Here is an 18,665-nt window from a genome sequence, read left to right as displayed (position 1 = left end):
ACGGGGGACAGTACCAGGGCGGGGGGACAGTACCAGGGCGGGGCGACAGTACCAGGGCGGGGGGACAGTACCAGGGCGGGGCGACAGTACCAGGGCGGGGGGACAGTACCAGGGCGGGGGGACAGTACCAGGGCGGGGGGACAGTACCAGGGCGGGGCGACAGTACCAGGGCGGGGGGACAGTACCAGGGCGGGGGGACAGTACCAGGGCGGGGGGACAGTACCAGGACGGGGGACAGTACCAGGGCGGGGCGACAGTACCAGGGCGGGGGGACAGTACCAGGGCGGGGCGACAGTACCAGGGCGGGGGGACAGTACCAGGACGGGGGACAGTACCAGGACGGGGGGACAGTACCAGGACGGGGGACAGTACCAGGGCGGGGGGACAGTACCAGGGCGGGGGACAGTACCAGGGCGGGGGGACAGTACCAGGACGGGGGGGGACAGTACCAGGACGGGGGACAGTACCAGGGCGGGGGGACAGTACCAGGGCGGGGCGACAGTACCAGGGCGGGGGGACAGTACCAGGACGGGGGACAGTACCAGGGCGGGGGGACAGGACCAGGGCGGGGGGACAGTACCAGGACGGGGGGACAGTACCAGGGCGGGGGGACAGTACCAGGGCGGGGGGACAGTACCAGGACGGGGGGACAGTACCAGGACGGGGGACAGTACCAGGACGGGGACAGTACCAGGGAGGGGGGACAGTACCAGGGTGGGGGGACAGTACCAGGACGGGGGGACAGGCGGGGGACGAGGTTCTGGCTGGGAAATGCCTGCAAGGTGCGTCTCCCCCTCCCAGCCCCCCACGCCCGCACCTCTCCCTCCCAGGCCTGCCCTGCAGCAGCCTGGGGTAGGGCCCAAAGCCGAGCTGCGGTTGGGGTCTGCCCCTTCTCCAGGGTGGCGCCCAGTGCTCACAGGGAGGGGTGGGAGCCCCCTCGTGGAGGGGTCAGTAGTTAGAAGTTCCCCTGGGAATCAGAGCCACGGAGAGGCCCGAGTGACCCCAGGAGGAAGAGGGAGTGTCCTGTCCTTCCCTTACTGACCATGCCCACGTGGGGGACAGGACAGGACATGCAGGATTTGGGGAGAGGTCAGTGCACAGGATGCACACAAGCCTGTCATGTTTCCCCGTGTAAGCCCGCATGTCCACGCGTGTGACACGTCAGTGTCTGTTCGTGCCTGAGTGGCCATGTGTGCTAGGCCGTGGCCTGCGTGGGCATCTGATGTCAGGGCATGTCTGTACGTCCTGTGCTGGGGGAAAAGATGCCTATCTGTGTGTCAGTATCCAGATGACTAGATGCAAGGTGTGAGTGGGTGGAGAGAAATCTGGATCCTGGCAGGTGTGTCCAGGCTACAACACGTCTGCAGTCAGCCCCGTGTTCCTGTGTGTCTGGCCGCCGTGGGTCCAGACACCAGCATCGCTGTGTCAGTTTACGCCTCTGTATTACCGTGCGTCTGGTTGCTGTGCAGGTGCCTGCATCAGGGCGTTGTCGTGTCCTGTGTGTTTCTTATGTCAGGACATTACCCTGTTGCAGGGGGCGGGGAGCAGGATTAATGTGGGTCCTCCGGGATTGCCACATCAAATCCCTGGAACCCACGAATGGGATATTATTTGGAAAAAAGGTCTTTTCAGATCTGCTTAAGGTAAGGGTCTTGAGATGAGAAGATCCTCCTGGATTGGGACCGGTGGGCCTTAAACCCAGGGACAAGTTTCCTTGTAAGAGGAAGATGTGACACAGAAGAGGCGGCCGCCGAGGCTGGGATGGAGTGACGGGCCATGATCCCTGGAGGCCCTGAAAGCTAGGGGAGGTGCCGAAGGGTCCTACCCTGTGCCCTAGGAGGGAGGGGGACCCTGCTGGGTCTCAGACTGGTGGCCTGCGTCACTGTACCCAGAGCAGCTCCTGTTGTGCTGAGCTCCCCAGCTGTGGTCGTCTGTTAAGGCAGCCCCGGGAAAGTCACGCACCTGTGTCCGTGCATCTGGGTGCAGTCCACAGGGCTGAGCCCAGGATTCCAGCCTCTGCCTCCTGTCCCCACCTGGTCCTGGGGTGAACAGGTGCCCTGTCAAGATGCGACACCACTGCCCCCTAGTGGCCCTGGGGAGGCACCTGAGCTGGGCACGGGGGCCCCCTCCTCCCACAGCCTGGGGGCCCCCCCACCCAGGGCTCTTCCCACTCTCAAACACCCAGTTGGCTAGAGCCAAACACACACTTGGGGCACTTGAGAACCAGGTTTATTTCTGGTCTTTTTGTCAGAATATAAAAAAGCGCAAACAAAAAAGACAAGACAAGAGCACGGGGGCATGGGGGGGGGAGACAGGAGAGGGAGCAGGTGGGGGCAATGACAGGAAGGACCCTCCGAACAGACAACGTCGTGATGGCACAAGGTGGGCAGGGACGGGCAGGGTGGCCAGACAGGACACGGGGGCTTCCTGTCTGCACCCGCAGGATTAGGCGGGGGGCACCAGGCCAGTTGTCCTGTCCACTCAGGACCTGCAACAACCAACCTCCCATCCAGAGGCTGGCTTAGGGCACAGAGAGGAGGCTGGAGGCTCGGCCTCATCTGTCCCTGAGACCCAGAGATCCTAGAGGAGTGGGAGGCCAGAGGAGCAAGCGGGTGGGGCCACCAGGACCCCCTCACTGTGCCTCTGCTGGGCAGTCCCAGTCCCAAGCCTTGGGCCCTGTGGCCCACGGGGTCATTGCTCAAGTGCTGGCTGGGTCTCTGGTAGGTGGGTGTGAAGGGCGCAGCCCTCGGGACAGGATTTTCCAGGTAAAGGAGCGGTGAGACTACACAGGCCCCCAACTATGCGTCAGAGGCAGCCTCCAGGAACGTGGGGGGAGCAGGAGCGGGACTCCCAGACCCAAGGTGGAGACGTGGCTGAGCCTAATCCTAATCCCCGGGTCCTCATGCTGCCATTAGGTCTCAGGCCCCTGAGCAATCCCCAGACCTCTCTTGCTTCAGTTCCTGGGAATGGACGGGGGTATGGTGAGGGTCTCAGAAACAACGCAGGACAGTGCGTGGCGTGGCACGTCAGGTGGGTGCTGCTGCCGCGGACTGTGGGGGGGGGGGGCCGGGGCGGGGCGCTCGTCTAAGGGAGCCTCCACAGTGTATCCCACCTGGGCCGGCAATCCTCTAGGGGCCGGGTGAGGGTATAGAACTGGACAGATGGGCAGACCCAGACCTCTTGCCGTGGCAGAGGTGGGACGCCCAGAGGAAGCGTGACTTGGCAGGCATGGGGGGCACGGACACGAGTGTGGGTGAGGGGAATATAAATAATAAACAGACTCCCTGGGAGTCTAGGGGGATAACCAGACCTGCTCTGGCTCCAGGTGGCTGCCCCGCATGCTGCCAGCAGCACCAGAGGGTGGATCTGGGCTCAGGTCCTGCGAGGAAGGGCCACACCCAAGCAGCCCCCACCTGCTCACAGCCCAGAATGCACAACCAGAGATGGCAATCCTGGTCCCACCTGTCCATCGGGCTGGGCTCGGCCCCTGGAGCCTCTGGCGGGGTCCGAGAGGGGCTGTGTGCCAGCCCTGCATCGTCCTTGCCACAGGCTCTGGTCACAGTGCTGGGGTCTGGGGTTCAAGCTTCAGGCAGCAGCTAGGACGCATTTCCAAAGGAGGCTATAGGGCGGATGGGGGTGAGGAGGGGTGACTTCTGGCGTCTTCCACTCTGCCCCAGGCACAAGACGGCCCTGACTAGAGTCCTACGGCTGGGCTGCCCCCTTGACGTCAGCCCACCCAGCCCACCCTTGGGCTCACAGCCCAGACTCCCGGCTCTCTGGCACTCCTGGCTCCCCCCACTGACCTTGGCTGAGCAGCTGCAGGCTCCGCCCCTCCTCGCGCACCTGCAGGCGTAGCACCTGCTGCAGCACCTCTTGTCGCTGTGCCTCCTGCGCCAGCCCCATCCGTTGCAGCTTCTCCCCATTCAGCCGCAGCAGCGCCCGGCCTGGGCCAGGGGTTAAGCAGAGAGGGGTTGAGCCAAGGTCAACCTCCAAGGGTCATTAAGAGCCGAGGCAGAGAGAGGGAAACGGGAAGGGGACACAGAGACACTCAAGGACACTGAAGGAGAGGCGGAGACAGCAGGATTTAGAGAGACAGGGAAAGAGGGTGAGAGGCAGAGGGGAGGGCAGAGAAAAGCCACGAGAACGGAGCAACACTCCAGGGAGACCGCGGAGAGAGAGCCCTGGCAGGAGAGGTTGGCCCAAGAGGAAACCGAGGAGAGAGAAATGACGGCAAGAGAAACAAAGGCAGGCTGGGGGGGCTCTCCAGGGGATCCTTGTGCCCCCCCCATGCCACAGCCCCCAAGGGCACCTGTGATGGCGTGCTGGGAGAAGGCCTCCACGTAGATGAGGTAGTTGTGGGGACAGTGCTTCTTGAGCCACTTGCACACGTCCTGCTGACTCCACAGGACCACAGGCCGCGTCAGGCCGCCCAGGGAGGGACTCGTGTGGTATAGGCCATAGTGGTCAGAGTATATCCGGCCCTGCGGGGGAGACGGGTGCCGGGTGCGGTGAGGTGGTGGGAGGGCAGGGGCTGAGGGGGGACGGCAGGTGGGTACCTGGGGGGCCTCTGTGCCAGGCTGCTGCAGGAGCTTGACCGGCCGGCCACCAGCGGCCCTCTGGCTACGGGAGTCGTGCCATGTGAGGCTGGTGCCTGGCGTCCGAGGCAGGTGGCAGGGGATGCTCTCAGCGGACACCGTGTGCTCCAGGAGGGTTCGGCAGAAGCTGAAGTGTGCAGTGGCTGCGGGGCATGGGCGCCTGGTCAGGGCGGTCAGGGCTGGGGCCAGAGGATCGTCTCTCTGCAAACCAACTCCCTCCTCAACCCATCTTCCCTTGAACACGAGGCCCCTTGTCCCCATCGGGGGGGCCCCAAGCCCCCAGGGACAGGAAGGAAGCGTGCAAGAATGGTCCTGCGTAGCCTGCCCAGCCCAAAGCTGATGGCCTGGGAGCATCCTTCCTCTTCTGGGCGCACCAGCCGTGCTCTGGGGAGCACGAGGGGTTCCGCATAGGTTCGAGAGACAGTGTGCCCACAGGGGAGCCTAAGGTTCACAGTCTGGTGAGGAGCTACCCCGAGACAGGCCTCGTCTCACCCTCGCTCTAGGCTGAGGCACGCTGAGCCAGACCAGGGCACGCTGCGGCCCCTCTGTCCTGGGAGGCCCTGCGTCACGGCGTCCCCGAGAATGCTGCCTGCCATCGCCGCTGATGGCACCCCAACTCTGCAACCATACCTGGCGTTTGAGACGCGGCTCCTGCCCCGCGGTGCTTACCTGCCAACCCCTCGGTGGGAATCCTGAATGAACTGCGGGCAAGCCAACCCGGGAACCCTGCTCTGCCACCTGCCGCAGGGCCCTTGGCCCAGGACAGCTCCCGTGGGTGGGCATCCAGCGGACATGGGCTGCTCAGCACAGGTGTGCAGGGGCCAGCCGTGAGCTCGGGGAGCCACGGGGACACCTGGTGCCCTCTTTCCACAGACTTCATTACACTCCTCGAGTTTTGGTTTTGCTGTCCTTCCTGGGCTCATTGCTCACATAGGTCACAGGAGGGCAGACACCCTAACGATGGCCCCCCGACCCTTGCACAGGTCTGGGCACACAGCAGGTGCCCAGGGACACTGTGGCTGGCTGGCTGGGTGGATGGAGAAAGGCTCTGTGTGGTGTCCACAGCCAGTAGAGCCCTGGGGAGAGACAGGAAGCTGGGCCCAGGCTCGCCTTCATCTTTACAGCACCTAGGCCCCAACTCGGCAGGCAGAAGCAGGTTCTCGGCCCGGGCCCTCGCCTCCCTGGCTCTCAGCCCTAGAATGAGAGACCCTGCCTTCCATGGACACAACCCAGCGCCCCCAGCTGAGGGCAGGGGTTGGCTGTGTGCCCAGGAGTTCTCAGCCATGGGGAAAACCCATCACTGCCCCCTTCTAGCCCTTCAGATTCCTCCGATTCAGCACGCCCTCTTCATCCTTGCAACTTTTTGGAATTGGATGACCCCAGGTGACTCTAAATTCGAGGTCCAGGATCAAACAGAGGGTGTGCCTGGTGCGGTCCCTGCCTGGATGAGGTTTCTGATGTCACAGAAAAGACTTATTCTAAGCTGGCATCTTTCAGGGCACAGGTTCCAGAGCCACTCGGCCTCGCCTTGCAGGGCCTGGCGGAGCGGGCTGGCAGGAGCAAGAGCAGGGGCAGGGGCAGGGGCAGAGGCAGGGGCAGGGGCAGAGGCAGGGGCAGAGGCAGGGGGAGGGGAGGGGCAGGGGCAGGAGCAGGGGCAGGAGCTTGAAGCTCTGGCGAGGTGGGCGTCGCCCCGTGGCGCTGCACCTGTCGGGGTCCAGCGGGCCCCGCCCATTTCCTGCCCAGGCTCGGGGAAGGATCTCCGTCTTTCTGTCTGTCCGCCCGCCCGTCGTTCCGTCCCTTCCCTCCCTCTTAGCCCCAACGTCAGAATTCCACCATGAAACGGGGCCGGGGGCGTCCAAGCCCAGCTGTGGCCTCGGCTCCTCTCGGCCCCACCGCAGAGCTGGGGAGCGAAGGGCGCGCAAAGGGAAAGGTGACCGCGGGGTGGGCCAGCGGGGGACAGGAGCCCCAGCCGTAACCTCCTCCAAGCCAAGGGTGCGCTGATGCCCCGGGCCCGAGGCCACCCCGCATCAGGACAAAGGCACGAGGGACCCCGATCGGCCAGGAGGCGGCCCCCCTCGGCTCAAGCCGCCGCCCGCCCGCGCCGTGGTCAGCCCTGCTCACCGTCCACATCCCGGCGCTCCCCGAAGCCGGCGCGCACAGCCCCGGCGCGGCCTCGCGGGGGGCTCAGCTTGGTCCTCAGCTCCGTGAACATGGGGCCCAAGGATCCGGGCCGCGCACACGCCCCTCGCCGGGCGCCAGGCGGCCGTGTGGCCGGCGGGGAACGCGCGCCGCCTGCCCGCCCCGCCCGCCCCGCCCGCCCCGCGCCCGAGCCGGTCCCCGCGCCCGGCGAGTCTGCGCGGCGAGGCACCTGCTCCCGAGCCGAGCCCGAGCCCGAGCCGACCGAGCCCGGGGCCGGGCGCGCTCGGGAGCTCCGCGGTCTAGCGGCGGCGCGCAGCTCTGCTCTGCAAAGGGAGCCTGCGGGGGTCCGGGCGACCTTGCAACCTGGCGGCGGCTTCCAGGAGGACCAGCGCCTGCACCTCCCGGGGGCCCACCCCCCGGGGGGCCTCTGAGGCGGGGACACGAGGAAGCAAAGGTCCCGGCGGGAGGGAGCGGGCCGGAGGCGGACATCCTCCCTGGTCCCGGGATCGTCGGTCCACCGAGGCCCAGGTGGAGGGCCAGACCGACCCCTCCGTTTCCCACCCCTTTATCCACGCCTTCTCCAGAGGTCTTCGCCCTCACGGGGCACTTGCTCCCCTAGGAGCCTCCCTTAACCCACCGCCGGGGGCTCCAGGAAGACAGCCCGGCAGCGCCTGTCCCCTTCCCTCTGCAGCCCCAGGATCTGGCCCCGGCTCAGGGGGTGCCGCTGAAGGCGGTTTCGCGGGGCATGGGGAGGACAGAGCCGCTCCAAGGAGGCCGCTGCAGGGAAGAGGGATGCGTCTGTTCCAGGCCTCACTGGGAAGTGCTAGGGTGGGCTGGGGGCCCCCGGGGTCAGAAGGCCAGACTTGCTACCCACCAAGTTGAGCCTGCACCACCAGGGGTCTGGGCGCTCTCCCCAGGCGTATGTGGGTGCCAGAGGACGCCCACGGCACCACGAGCAAAGGCGCACTCGGAGATAGAGTCGTCGTGCATGTCCACCTAAAACATGGGCCCAGGTGATGTGACTGGTACCCAAGCCCAGCACCACGCCCAAGGAGAGATTTGCATGGAATTCACCCCCGAGCTGTGGCCACGCGGGCCCACACACTGAAGCGATCCGGGCATATCTGCTGCATGAACAGCTCTCTGGGGGCTGCACTTCCACTGTCAGGGTCAGGGCCAGGGTTCAGCGGGGTGCAGGTGCCACCGGCAGGGTCAGGGTCAGGGTCAGGGTCCGGCGGGGTGCGGGTGCCACTATCAAGTTCAGGGTCAGGATCTGGTGAGGTGCAGGTGCCACTGTCAGGGTCAGGGTCAGGGTCAGGGCCAGGGTCTGGCAGGGTGCGGGTGCCACTGTCAGCCGGGGTCAGGGCCTGGGTCAGGGCTGGGGTCCGGCAGGGTGCAGGTGACACCGGCAGGGTCAGGGTCAGGGCCAGGGCCCAGCAGGGGTGCAGGTGCCACCATCAGGGTCAGGGCCTGGTCAGGGCTGGGGTCCAGCAGGGTGCAGGTGCCACTGGCAGGGTCAGGTCAGGGTCAGGGTCAGGGCCAGGGTCTGGCAGGGTGCGGGTGCCACTGTCAGCCGGGGTCAGGGCCTGGGTCAGGGCTGGGGTCCAGCAGGGTGCAGGTGCCACTGGCAGGGTCAGGGCCCGGGTCAGGGTCAGGGCCGGGGCCCGGCGCGGTCCGGGGGTGCGCGGGGCGGTGGAGCCCGTTCAGGACGGTGCCTGCATCGCCGGCCGCCCGGGAGCCTGAGCGCCCAGGCCTGGAGCCCGCCCCCCAGGGCACAGGGCCCAGGACACCTCGGAAGGGAAGCGTCCCCGCCTAGGCCCGGTCCTGGGTCCCCAGGGAGGGGCCGCGGGTCCTGCCCGCACGGGCCGGTCTCCTCGCAGAAGCGTCGGAAACCAGTAAAGACGCGCCAGGCTCAGGTCGAGGTCCCGCAGGCCGAGGCCCCGCCCCCCCGCCGGGCCCCCGCGCGCATGCGCCCGTCACCTTCTCCCGCCGCAGCCGCCCCCGCACGCAGCCGGAAGTCGCTCTTCGGGAACTTCCGCCCGGGGAAGGCGGGGTGGGCGGGGCTTCGGGCGGCCCTGGGGCTCTGCTTCCGGGGCGCGGGTGACGCGGAGCCCGCGAGCTCTTCCGGTGCGGCGGCCGGGGTCGTTTCCGGCCTGTTGCCTCCCGCCTCCCGCCTCCCGCCTCCCGCCTCCCGCCTCCCGCCGCGGCTTCCGCGCCGTCGCTCCCGGGGCCCTGGTCGTCACCGGCGCCATGAACAAGAAGAAGAAGCCGTTCTTGGGCATGCCCGCGCCGCTCGGCTACGTGCCGGGGCTGGGCCGGGGGTGAGGCTGGGGGGGCCTCTCGGGGCGGCGGGCGGGGCGGGGGCTGGGCCTGGGCCGGGGAGCAGCCGAGCGGCGCGGGCCTTGGGCCGTCCCGGGGCGTCGTCCGCGAGGGTCGGTGAGCGGGTCCGTCTGCCCTGCCCTGCGCCTGCGCCGGGTGCCCCGCGGCATCGCCGTCCCGGCCGGTCGTCGGTTGAGGCCGGTATCGGGCTTCCCTGCGGGGGGGGGGTGGGGGGGCACCAGCCTCCGAGCACCTGCAGCGTATCAGGGGCGGAGGGAACAGGTGTCGGAGCCCGGGGCGTGCTCGGCGGAGAGGTGGCACCTGAGCCCCGCTTGGGAGCAGAGCGGGGCCCGGGACGCGGGAATGTGGCTGGGGCTAAGGGGCAGGCGGGCTTCCTGTGTGCTGGGTGGTCAAGAAAAAAGGGCAGGCGTGGAGGAAGATGAGGGAGTCTCGGGGAGTCTGTGCGAGCCGAGTGCAGGTGAGTGGGGTGATGCCGCAGGTCGGGGGCCGAGCCGAGGGGCCGAGCCCGCGTTGCGGCCCAGGAAGGCTAGAGGCCCGGCGGCCAGCGGGGTCCCAGCTGCCGGGGAGCTCAGGTTTGGGGAGGAGGGTTTCGGAGGTAGACTGGGTAGAACTTGGTGACTGACGGGGCGGAGAAGGCGGGTGAGGGAGGCAAAGCTGATGCCCTGGTGTCGGCCTCGGCACTTGGGATGGCGCTGCAGTCATCAGCGGCAGCAGCCCAGGGCAGCGGCAGCATGAGCGCAGAGGGCATCCCGAGGGGCTGGGTGGGGGAGATGATCAGCGGGTTGTGAGAAGCAGGAGGCTGGATACTCGGGAGGACGGAGCTCTGAGGAGCTCTGATGCCCTGACGAATCTCTCCAGGAGGACGATGTGGGGTGGTGGGTGGGGACCCCCGCAGAGTAGGTCCAAAGGGGTCTCCCACGGAGAGAACAGACTAGTAACGTTTGAGAGTGCAGCATCCCTAGCGCGTTGCTGCCTGGATCCTCGGGGGTTTTTTTCCCCAGACACGTTAGAAGAGCAGCTGTCATGGAGGACCGTGGAGGAAAGAACAAAGGGACGGGGTCACCCGGATAAACGGATGTCCCCGGGTCTCCTGCAGTGCCACTGGCTTTACCACCCGGTCGGATATTGGGCCCGCGCGCGACGCAAATGACCCTGTGGATGACCGCCATGCACCCCCGGGCAAGAGGACCGTCGGGGACCAGATGAAGAAAAGCCAGGCCGCAGACGACGATGACGAGGATCTGAACGACACCAACTATGATGAGGTGACTCGTGTGCACTCCCGGCCGGCCTCCAGAAGGGTTGACCAGCTTCTGAGCCCACTGCGCTCTTGGCATCTGATGCCCCGCTCGGGGCGGGAGCGGGGGTGGGGGCTGGCATGGTGTCTAGTATTTCAGCCTCGTACAGGGTATCTTTAGCAGAGTGTGAGAGGGGAGCAGGAAAAAGTAGAAAGAGATGTGCACTTTTGAGAGATGTACTTGCATTGTGGTGGTGTCTTGGCTGGTCCCCAACGATGAAGATTCTAAGTGGAATTGAGGATGATACTTGAGTTATTATGTTTCAGTGCATGCTCTCTTACTTGGTTAGTATTTGGTCAGTTGAAATTTTCTGCAGATGTGTTCTAACAGATGGCATTTTTGTTCAGAGGGAAAGATTGTTAAAATTTCAATTTTGAAGTGATTTTAAGTTTCCAGGAACTTTGCGAAAATAGTATGGACAATTTCTGCATACCCTTCACAAGCTTCTCTCTCTATCACATGACCTCAGTACAGTTACTTTTTTTATTTCTTAAAGATTTTATGTATTTATTCATGAGAGACACAGAGAGAGTGAGAGGCAGAGACACAGGCAGAGGGAGAAACAGGCTCCATGCAGGGAGCCCGATGTGGGACTCGATCCCGGGACTCCAGGATCACGTTCTGGGCTGAAGGCAGGTGCTAAACCACTGAGCCACCCAGGGATCCCTTCAATACAGTTACTGAAACCAGGAAACTAACATTGACACAGCACTGCTAACTGATTTGTAGGTCTTATTAAATTAACACCGATTTTTCAGTGGTGGCTTATTTCTGATCGAGGACCCTGCATTTCATTCTTTGTGTCTCTCATTGTCTTCTTATTGGGGTAACTTCATCTTTTCATGTCCACGAAACCTTTTTTTTTTTTTTTTTAAGATTTATTTATTTATTTTTTAAGATTTATTGAGAGCATGCAAGCATGCACACACACACACACACACACACACACAAACACAGGGTGGGGAAGGGGCAGAGGGAGAGAGAGAATCTCAAGCATACTCCCCACCGAGCATGGGGCCTGATGCTGGGGTCGATCTCATGACCCTGAGATCATAACCTGAGCTGAAATCAAGAGTCGTTTGCTCAACCGGCTGAGCCATCCAGGCACCTCCTCCCCATGACACATCTGAAAAGAACTGATTAGTTATTTTGTTTTCCCTGATTTTGGGATTGTCTGATTGAAAAAAATTGTTCAGCAAACATAACTAGATGTGCTCTGTTTCCGCTTATGGGAATTGCTGACCTTCTCTGTTGTTTTGTGCTTAGTTTAATGGCTATGCTGGGAGTCTCTTCTCAAGTGGGCCCTATGAAAAGGATGATGAGGAAGCAGATGCTATTTATGCAGCTCTTGATAAAAGGATGGATGAAAGAAGAAAGGAAAGAAGGTAAGATAAATTATTGCCCTTCATATCTAATTATCCAACTTTAATTTTATTTAATTATTTTTTAAAAAGATTTTACTTTATTTGAGAGAGAGAATGTGAGAGAGAGCGAGCACAAGTGGTGACAGGGGGAGGGGAGAAGGAGAGGGAGAATCAGGCTTCCCTCTGAGCAGGGAGTCTGACCTAAGTCTCAATCCCAGGACCCCAGGATCATGACCTGAGCTGAAGGCAGACACTTAACCAACTGACTGAAGCACCCTGGTGCCCCTGTTTTACTATAATTTACTTATTTGTTTTTTTAATGCTGGGCATGGAGCCCGATGTGGGGCTGACACTCGCTGATATCATGACTTGAGCTCTTGAGCTGAGATCAAGAGATGCTTAACTGACTGAACCACTCAAGTGCCTCTATCTATTTATTCGTAAAGATTTTATCTTTAAGTAACCTCTATACTTTCGGGGCTCGAACTCACAACCCTGAGTCAAGAGTCATACTTCACTGGTTGAGCCAGCTAGGCACCCCTGTGTTAATCCAACTTTTTATTTCATTTTATTTTTTTAAACATTTTTATTTATTTATTTGACACGGGGGGTGGGGGGAGAGTGTGTGCACAGCAGGTTGAGCAGCAGGCAGAGGGAGAGAGAGAAGCAGGTACCCCACGTGGGGAGCCTAATGTGGGGCTCAATCCTGGACTCCGGGATCATGCCCTGAGCCGAAGGCAGATGTGCTCAACCGCTGAGCCACCCAGGTGTTTCTTTATCCAACTTTATTTATTTATTTATTTTAAAGATTTTATCTACTTATTCATGAGAGACAGAGAGAGAGGGGCAGAGAGATAGAGGGAGAAGCAGGCTCCTCGCATGGAGCCTGATGTGGGACTCGATCCTCAGACCAGGATCACGCCCTGAGCTGAAGATAGATGGTTACCTGCTGAGTCACTCAGGTGTCCCACCTTTATTCAACTTTATTTGTTTTATTTTTTTAAAGATTTTATTTATTTATTCATGAGAGACACAGGAGAGACACGGGCAGGGGGAGACCACCTTTATCCAACTTTAAAAGAAGATTTTGTTTCAGCTTATCAGACATAGACAAAAGTTGCAAGAGTAGCATATGTTTCTGCTCAGCTCTGAGGCCACCTGGTCTTGGTGTATGGCAGCCACACTTTGATAAATGCCAGCTGTTGGAGAGTAGTCTTAGGGTCTGAGGACCCGAGTGGAGAGCTTAAGAAGTCTGGGGGATTATTCTGACGACGCACCAGGATTACTGTCTTTAAAATGGGTGTAGTGATGTTGATTACTGTAAATTAGTTTGGAAGTTAACTGAAGATAGCAAATGAACATGTATATCCTCATCAGAGGGGTCAGTCTTGAGACTCTTGGTCCACACGTCCTTGTCGGACAGGACTGTGGGGAGTTGGGTTGGGCTGGTGGGGACAGATTCATTGAGCCTGGAGGGAGCATGTGTGCTCTGACCTTGGGTGCCTGTTCTAGAGAAAACTATTTTGCAAGGCTCTCGTGTTTTGTCTGTGGGGCTCTCAGGTGGGTGTCTTGCACTGAACTTTGGCCTAGCAATTTTTTAAAAAATATATTTATTAGAGTGTATGCACAAGCAGGAGCAGGTGGTGTGGGACAGGGAGAGAGGGAAGCAGACTCCCCACTGAGCAGGGAGCCTGACGCAGGACTTGATCCCAGGATGCCGAGATCGTGAACTGAGCTGAAGGCAGATCCTTCACCGACCAAGACCCTCAGGGTCTAGCAGATTTTTTTATTGATGTTTACTTCAGTGTACCATTTGATATTGCAACCTTCTGAATTCCCCATCCTTGTTTCTGGGGAAATTTAGGCAAGATGAACAACACATGAAATTTAAAACCATAATAGGGATCCCTGGGTGGTGCAGCGGTTTAGCGCCTGCCTTTGGCCCAGGGCGCGATCCTGGAGACCTGGGATCGAATCCCACATCGGGCTCCCGGTGCATGGAGCCTGCTTCTCCCTCTGCCTATGTCTCTGCCTCTCTCTCTCTCTTTGTGTGTGTGACTATCATAAATAAATAAATTAAATAAATAAATAAATAAATAAATAAATATTTGTATTGCTTTGTAAGTTTTTTATGATTTGTAAATAAATTTAAAAAATGAAATTATAAGTATTTATTTAATATTATTTAATAGTAATATTTAATACTAACGTGTTATTAGTTTTTTGCTACTGAAACAATATATTATCATTAAAGAGTATTAGGACAGTGAGACTTAAGTATAGGTGAGAGAATAACATTTATTCATAAGTCTGGAAAGTGACAGTTAACAATTTGGTTCCCTTTCCTCTTTCTATTGCTCATTTATGCAGTTCTGTGACTTCCCATATGTATGTAGTGTTTTTAATTTTAGAAGAGTGAGATACGGTTGTTTAGGGTTGAATGCTTCTTAAGTTGATGGGCATGAATTTATATATGTATGGTAATTAAGTGGACATGGTTTTGCACATAAAGAAGGTTTGATTTTAGTCTTCTGGAATTCGTTTAAAAAAACAGTGATATGGATACATGTAGAAAAGTCATTACATTAAGTGGTTTTAGAAAAATTGTTGGCTTTTAAAAATTTTGTTAGGAATACTTTTTAGTCTACAAACCAGTAGAAAGAACAGTGCAGCAAATACGGATGCTCTCGTGAGTCTCAGCCCTTGGTCACAGCTTGCACGTTTGCTTCTTGCATGTCTGCTGATGGTCTTTGCTGGGTTGTATCAGGGTCTGTTTATGCTCTGCAGTGACACAGCACCTTTATTTCACCCAACAGCATGAACCCCAAAGCTCTACCCCAGTGATTAGCTGATAGCCAGTCCACATCCATATTCTCCTGCTCGCCTCCAGAACATAGTAGAACTGCTTTTTTCCAAACCGGGACACAATCAGAATCACTCCTCATGTCTCCTAAGGGACATCGGCTTTATGAAGAGATCAGTTATTTTATGGAAGGGCTCAGGTTATGGAACAGCTGCCTACCTCCTCAGGGAGTCCTTTAACTTGTTCTGCTCCCAGTATTTCCCGTGGAGTAGAAGTTGGATCCTGAGGCTTCATTCAAATCAGGTAAAATGTGTTTGACCAGAAAATCTCATAGGCGCATCTGTGTTCTTCATATCAGGAGCCACGAGGACTGACTGTCACGAACTCCCAGAGGGGTGTTTGTCTTTGCCAAGCACAGTTCATCCTAATAAATTTACATTCCTGGTATTTCCCTTTTACCTTATGGAAGAAAATGTGAATCTTCACGTTGGGAAGTATTAGCTATTACTAGTAATGGGTCACACTACCTCTGGTTTGCTTAATATGGTTGATGCTTTGTCACAGTAACCCACAGATTTCTTCCGAGTGCCTAGACCTGTTACTCGGTCAGCAGAACCCAGTAGATCTCTGTCCCTGCAGACCAGTTGCATGGGTGATGAAACAGCCCATTAGTTCTGGCACGTGGAGCGGAGAGCTGTCTTTAGAGGTGCACTGACTCCGTGGAAGGGAGGGAGGCAGTGACAGGTGGAGAGGCAGATGGTCAACGGGGACAGTGGGTCAGCTTTCCTGAATCTTCATGGGATGGCACTAGCTTTGGAATTTTGTAGAATCTTAAAGTTGTAAATGCTCTCGTGTTCAAATATAAGTATTTATATCAGAGTAAGGCAACTTGTTTTTATTTTACTGAATTTCTGCGTGTTTTCATTTGGTAAACAATTGAGTCAATATATGTTTGTGGATGTATTCGTTGCTACCTTAAAGCACATTTGATTTAGCTGCTGAGTGTGTGGAATTATGCTTCTGGTGACTTGATTAAGTATGATAGTATGAGTTTGTTTCAGAATGAGCCACCCGGGCTGCCCAAGTATCCGGTATTTCTAACGCATGTACACATTTTACTTCTTAGGGAGCAAAGGGAGAAAGAAGAAATAGAGAAATACCGTATGGAACGGCCCAAAATCCAGCAGCAGTTCTCAGATCTTAAAGTAAGTGGTTGGATGGCATGCAGTTTCTCATGCACTCAACCTACTCAGCAGAGAATTGGGTAGAATTGATGAGACTTTATTATCTTTGTTTTTTTGCTCTTTGTTAAATTCAGCCAGCACCCTACTTTAGTGTGTTTAATTTTATGTGTATGTGTGCAAAAAAAAAAAAAGTCCCCTGTCCCTCCACTGAAAAAAATGGGACATGTGAGCTTATTTTCTTAGTATCTTTAACTCTGTGTGTACGTAAAGCTCCCTGCACTGTGTCCTCTGGGCTTTGACAGAGCAATTTACATTTGAGTGAAGTAGAGTAGATGTAACAAATTGAATTTTCTAAGTGAAGTAGATAATTTCTGCATGAAAATTCTTTCTAAACCATGATAATTTGGGGGTTAAGGTCAGGGAGACCCTAGCTTTTCTTGTACACAATGAAATTTGCCAGAGAATAAATGTTTTGGGGGGGCCAAATGTTTCCAGAGGAAGTTGGCAGAAGTCACAGAAGAAGAGTGGCTGAGCATTCCTGAAGTTGGTGATGCCAGAAACAAACGCCAGCGGAACCCACGCTATGAAAAGCTCACCCCTGTTCCTGACAGTTTCTTTGCCAAACATTTACAGACTGGAGAGAACCACACTTCAGTGGATCCCCGACAAACTGTGAGCATCTGAAAAGAAGACGAATAGGTCTTTAGTCTGGTTAGATGGATCAGTAGTGGGAGCCATGGGTGGTGGTAGAGGGAGCGCTTCTGCTGTTCAGAAGCTGGGCTGTGGCTACAGCTCTGCAGCTGCATGTATATCAGGGCTACAGTGGAAAGATGTCAGAGGGATAGGATTCTTTTGCATGAAAACGCAATCCAGTGTTTTTTGTCCTCGCCCCCAACCCCCAGCAATTTGGAGGTCTTAACACACCCTATCCAGGCGGACTGAACACTCCATACCCGGGTGGGATGACACCTGGATTAATGACACCTGGCACAGGTGAACTGGACATGAGGAAGATAGGCCAAGCAAGGAATACACTGATGGACATGAGGCTGAGCCAGGTGAGTTTCTGTTGTACAACAATTTCTTACAGACTTAGAAATAGTTTTCTAACTGTAAAACTAATATATATCACTGAAAAGTTCATCTTTCAGGGTGCTTTATCACAAGATCAGCAGACCTGTGATGATGTAGTTTACTTATTCCATCACACAGAGTGGCAGGACCCCGCATCCAGGCTGGTCTGTGCCTCTACCTACAGGGCCTGCACAGGTGTGGTGCACTCAGTGCCAGCAGCAGAAGGCCAGCCCAGGCACTCCTGGTCCCTCTTAGGGGGCTGAGGACTGTGGCAGGTGATAAAGGGTGGCCCCTGGCTGGCAGGCTGAACAAAGACACTCATGACAGGCCGCATGCTCTCTGTTGCTTAAGCTCAGCCCTTCTGTACTTACGCAGGATTGAGTACACGTGTATGTCCACAGTGGACTGTTACTCAGCTCTATGAAAGAGTGAGAGACCTTGCCATTTACAACAATATGGGTAGGCCCAGAAGGCATAATCCTAAGTGAAATAAGTCAGAAAAAGATACTTTATGATTTGGTTATGTGTGGACTTTTCAAAAAGAAAGCAAATGAACAAATCCATCCACGCTGAAAGCCAGACTCAAACACAAAGAACAGACCACTGAGCCGCCCAGGCGTCCTGACAGTCGTCTTTTCCGTCCTACTCTGTATCACTTCCTCCTTTTCTTGTCTTGCTGCATTCTCTAGGATGCTCTGCCCATGTTTCATTTGAGTTTGTTTGTTATTGTTTATCATGGTAATTTTAAGACTTAGCCAGAGAGAATGGTATAATGAACTGCTATTTGCAAACTTAAAGTTAGTTAAAATGATCTTGTACTTTACGATTTCTAGGTTTCGCTTATTCTTAGATAGACCTATCATGTTTTTTTTTTTTCCCCTGGGGCTTTATGATTTTTTTTTAATATAAATCTTTGTTTCATAGTTGTGAAATTTGTCATCATCACAAACTGTTGTTTGAGGAATGCCTGGGTGGCTCAGCAGTTGAGCATCCGCCTTTGGCTCAGGGCATGATCCCAGTCCCGGGATCGAGTCCCACATCAGGCTGTCTGCAAGGAGTCTGCTTCTCCCTCTGTCTATGTCTCTGCTTCTCTTTCTGTGTCTCTTAAGAATAAATAAATAAAATGTTTAAAAAAAAAAAACAACTGTTACTTGAGTTAAGGTTGTTTTCCTCCTTTTACAATTGCCATCCAACAAGGGCAACCCCGGTGGCTCAGCGGTTTAGCACTGCCTTCGGCTCCGGGTGTGATCCTGGAGACCCGGGATTGAGTCCCACATCGGGTTCCTTGCATGGAGCCTGCTTCTCCCTCTGCCTTTGTCTCTGCCTGTCTCTCTCTCTCTCTCTCTCTCTCTCTCTCTCTGTATTTCTCATGAATAAATAAAATCTTTAAAAAGCAAAACAAAACAATTCCCATCCAACTGGTGGTCAGAATGGGGGAGGGATTCTAGTGCCTCTGGGTACTTTGCTTTGGGGCATCTTTGACTCTCTCCAATCCACTTGGCTTGGCCTGTCTTTTAGGTGTCTGACTCGGTGAGTGGGCAGACTGTGGTTGATCCTAAAGGCTATCTGACTGACTTGAACTCCATGATCCCAACCCACGGAGGGGACATCAAGTAAGTGCTCTGTGGAATGGAGGGGGGCGGGGCGGAGGACTCAGGTTGCCTAGAATATATTGGATTTTTTTTTTTTTTAATATTTTGGATTTTATTTGAAAAATACACAGTCAAAATAGAATGTGGGTATTCTAAGAAATACATGGTGAAGTGGGTTGATTTTCCACTTACTCTGTTCATTGTAGATATTAAATGTCTTGTAAATAATATCCTAAACCTGTGTGCATGCTGTGCTAGAAAGCACCTTGCTCACTC

General features: G+C 56.4%; 2 protein-coding genes across 4 annotated transcripts in view; one reads left to right on the top strand and one right to left on the bottom strand.

The window, feature by feature from the left end:
• Nucleotides 1–2,110: 2,110 nt before the first annotated feature.
• On the bottom strand, nt 2,111–6,869 carry SAMD10 (sterile alpha motif domain containing 10). Of its 2 annotated transcripts, XM_055343588.1 has the most exons (5): nt 6,717–6,869; nt 4,557–4,738; nt 4,310–4,481; nt 3,804–3,944; nt 2,111–3,619 (listed from the first exon to the last, which is right to left on the bottom strand). In XM_055343588.1, exons 1-5 carry the CDS (start codon nt 6,805–6,807, stop codon nt 3,597–3,599), a joined length of 609 nt encoding a protein of 202 aa, XP_055199563.1. In that variant the 5' UTR covers nt 6,808–6,869; the 3' UTR covers nt 2,111–3,596. The 2 variants fall into 2 exon arrangements, with proteins under 2 accessions (XP_055199563.1, XP_055199554.1); XM_055343579.1 differs by lacking the exon at nt 6,717–6,869 and having other exon boundaries at nt 4,310–6,142.
• Nucleotides 6,870–8,891: 2,022 nt separating this feature from the next.
• The window catches only part of PRPF6 (pre-mRNA processing factor 6), a 41,419-nt gene continuing 31,645 nt past the window's right edge, over nt 8,892–18,665 (top strand). The window contains exons 1-7 of one of the 2 annotated variants that reach the window (XM_055301652.1): nt 8,892–9,055; nt 10,171–10,339; nt 11,639–11,757; nt 15,666–15,744; nt 16,219–16,395; nt 16,626–16,781; nt 18,316–18,410. In XM_055301652.1, coding sequence (XP_055157627.1) covers nt 8,985–9,055; nt 10,171–10,339; nt 11,639–11,757; nt 15,666–15,744; nt 16,219–16,395; nt 16,626–16,781; nt 18,316–18,410 — 866 coding nt within the window. In that variant the 5' untranslated portion in view covers nt 8,892–8,984. Of the gene's footprint in view, nt 9,056–9,322; nt 9,532–10,170; nt 10,340–11,638; nt 11,758–15,665; nt 15,745–16,218; nt 16,396–16,625; nt 16,782–18,315; nt 18,411–18,665 lie in introns of those variants that run through there. The other variant, XM_055301659.1, reaches the window with a different exon arrangement.

The sequence above is a fragment of the Nyctereutes procyonoides genome, unplaced genomic scaffold (genome assembly GCF_905146905.1).
Source record: "Nyctereutes procyonoides isolate TBG_1078 unplaced genomic scaffold, NYPRO_anot_genome, whole genome shotgun sequence".
Lineage (NCBI taxonomy): Eukaryota > Metazoa > Chordata > Mammalia > Carnivora > Canidae > Nyctereutes > Nyctereutes procyonoides.
This window is presented reverse-complemented; position numbering and strand designations above follow the sequence as displayed.

Excerpts from the sequence above, each read along its gene's own strand:
- SAMD10 (XM_055343579.1), bottom strand. The coding sequence starts at position 4,949 with ATGCTCCCAGGCCATCAGCTTTGGGCTGGGCAGGCTACGCAGGACCAT. Across the intron at positions 3,945-4,309 it reads CTCCCAGCACGCCATCACAG|GCCGGGCGCTGCTGCGGCTG; the intron begins GTGCCCTTGGGG and ends CCCCTGGCCCAG. Across the intron at positions 3,620-3,803 it reads CCTGCAGCTGCTCAGCCAAG|CCTCCTTTGGAAATGCGTCC; the intron begins GTCAGTGGGGGG and ends TCCGCCCTATAG.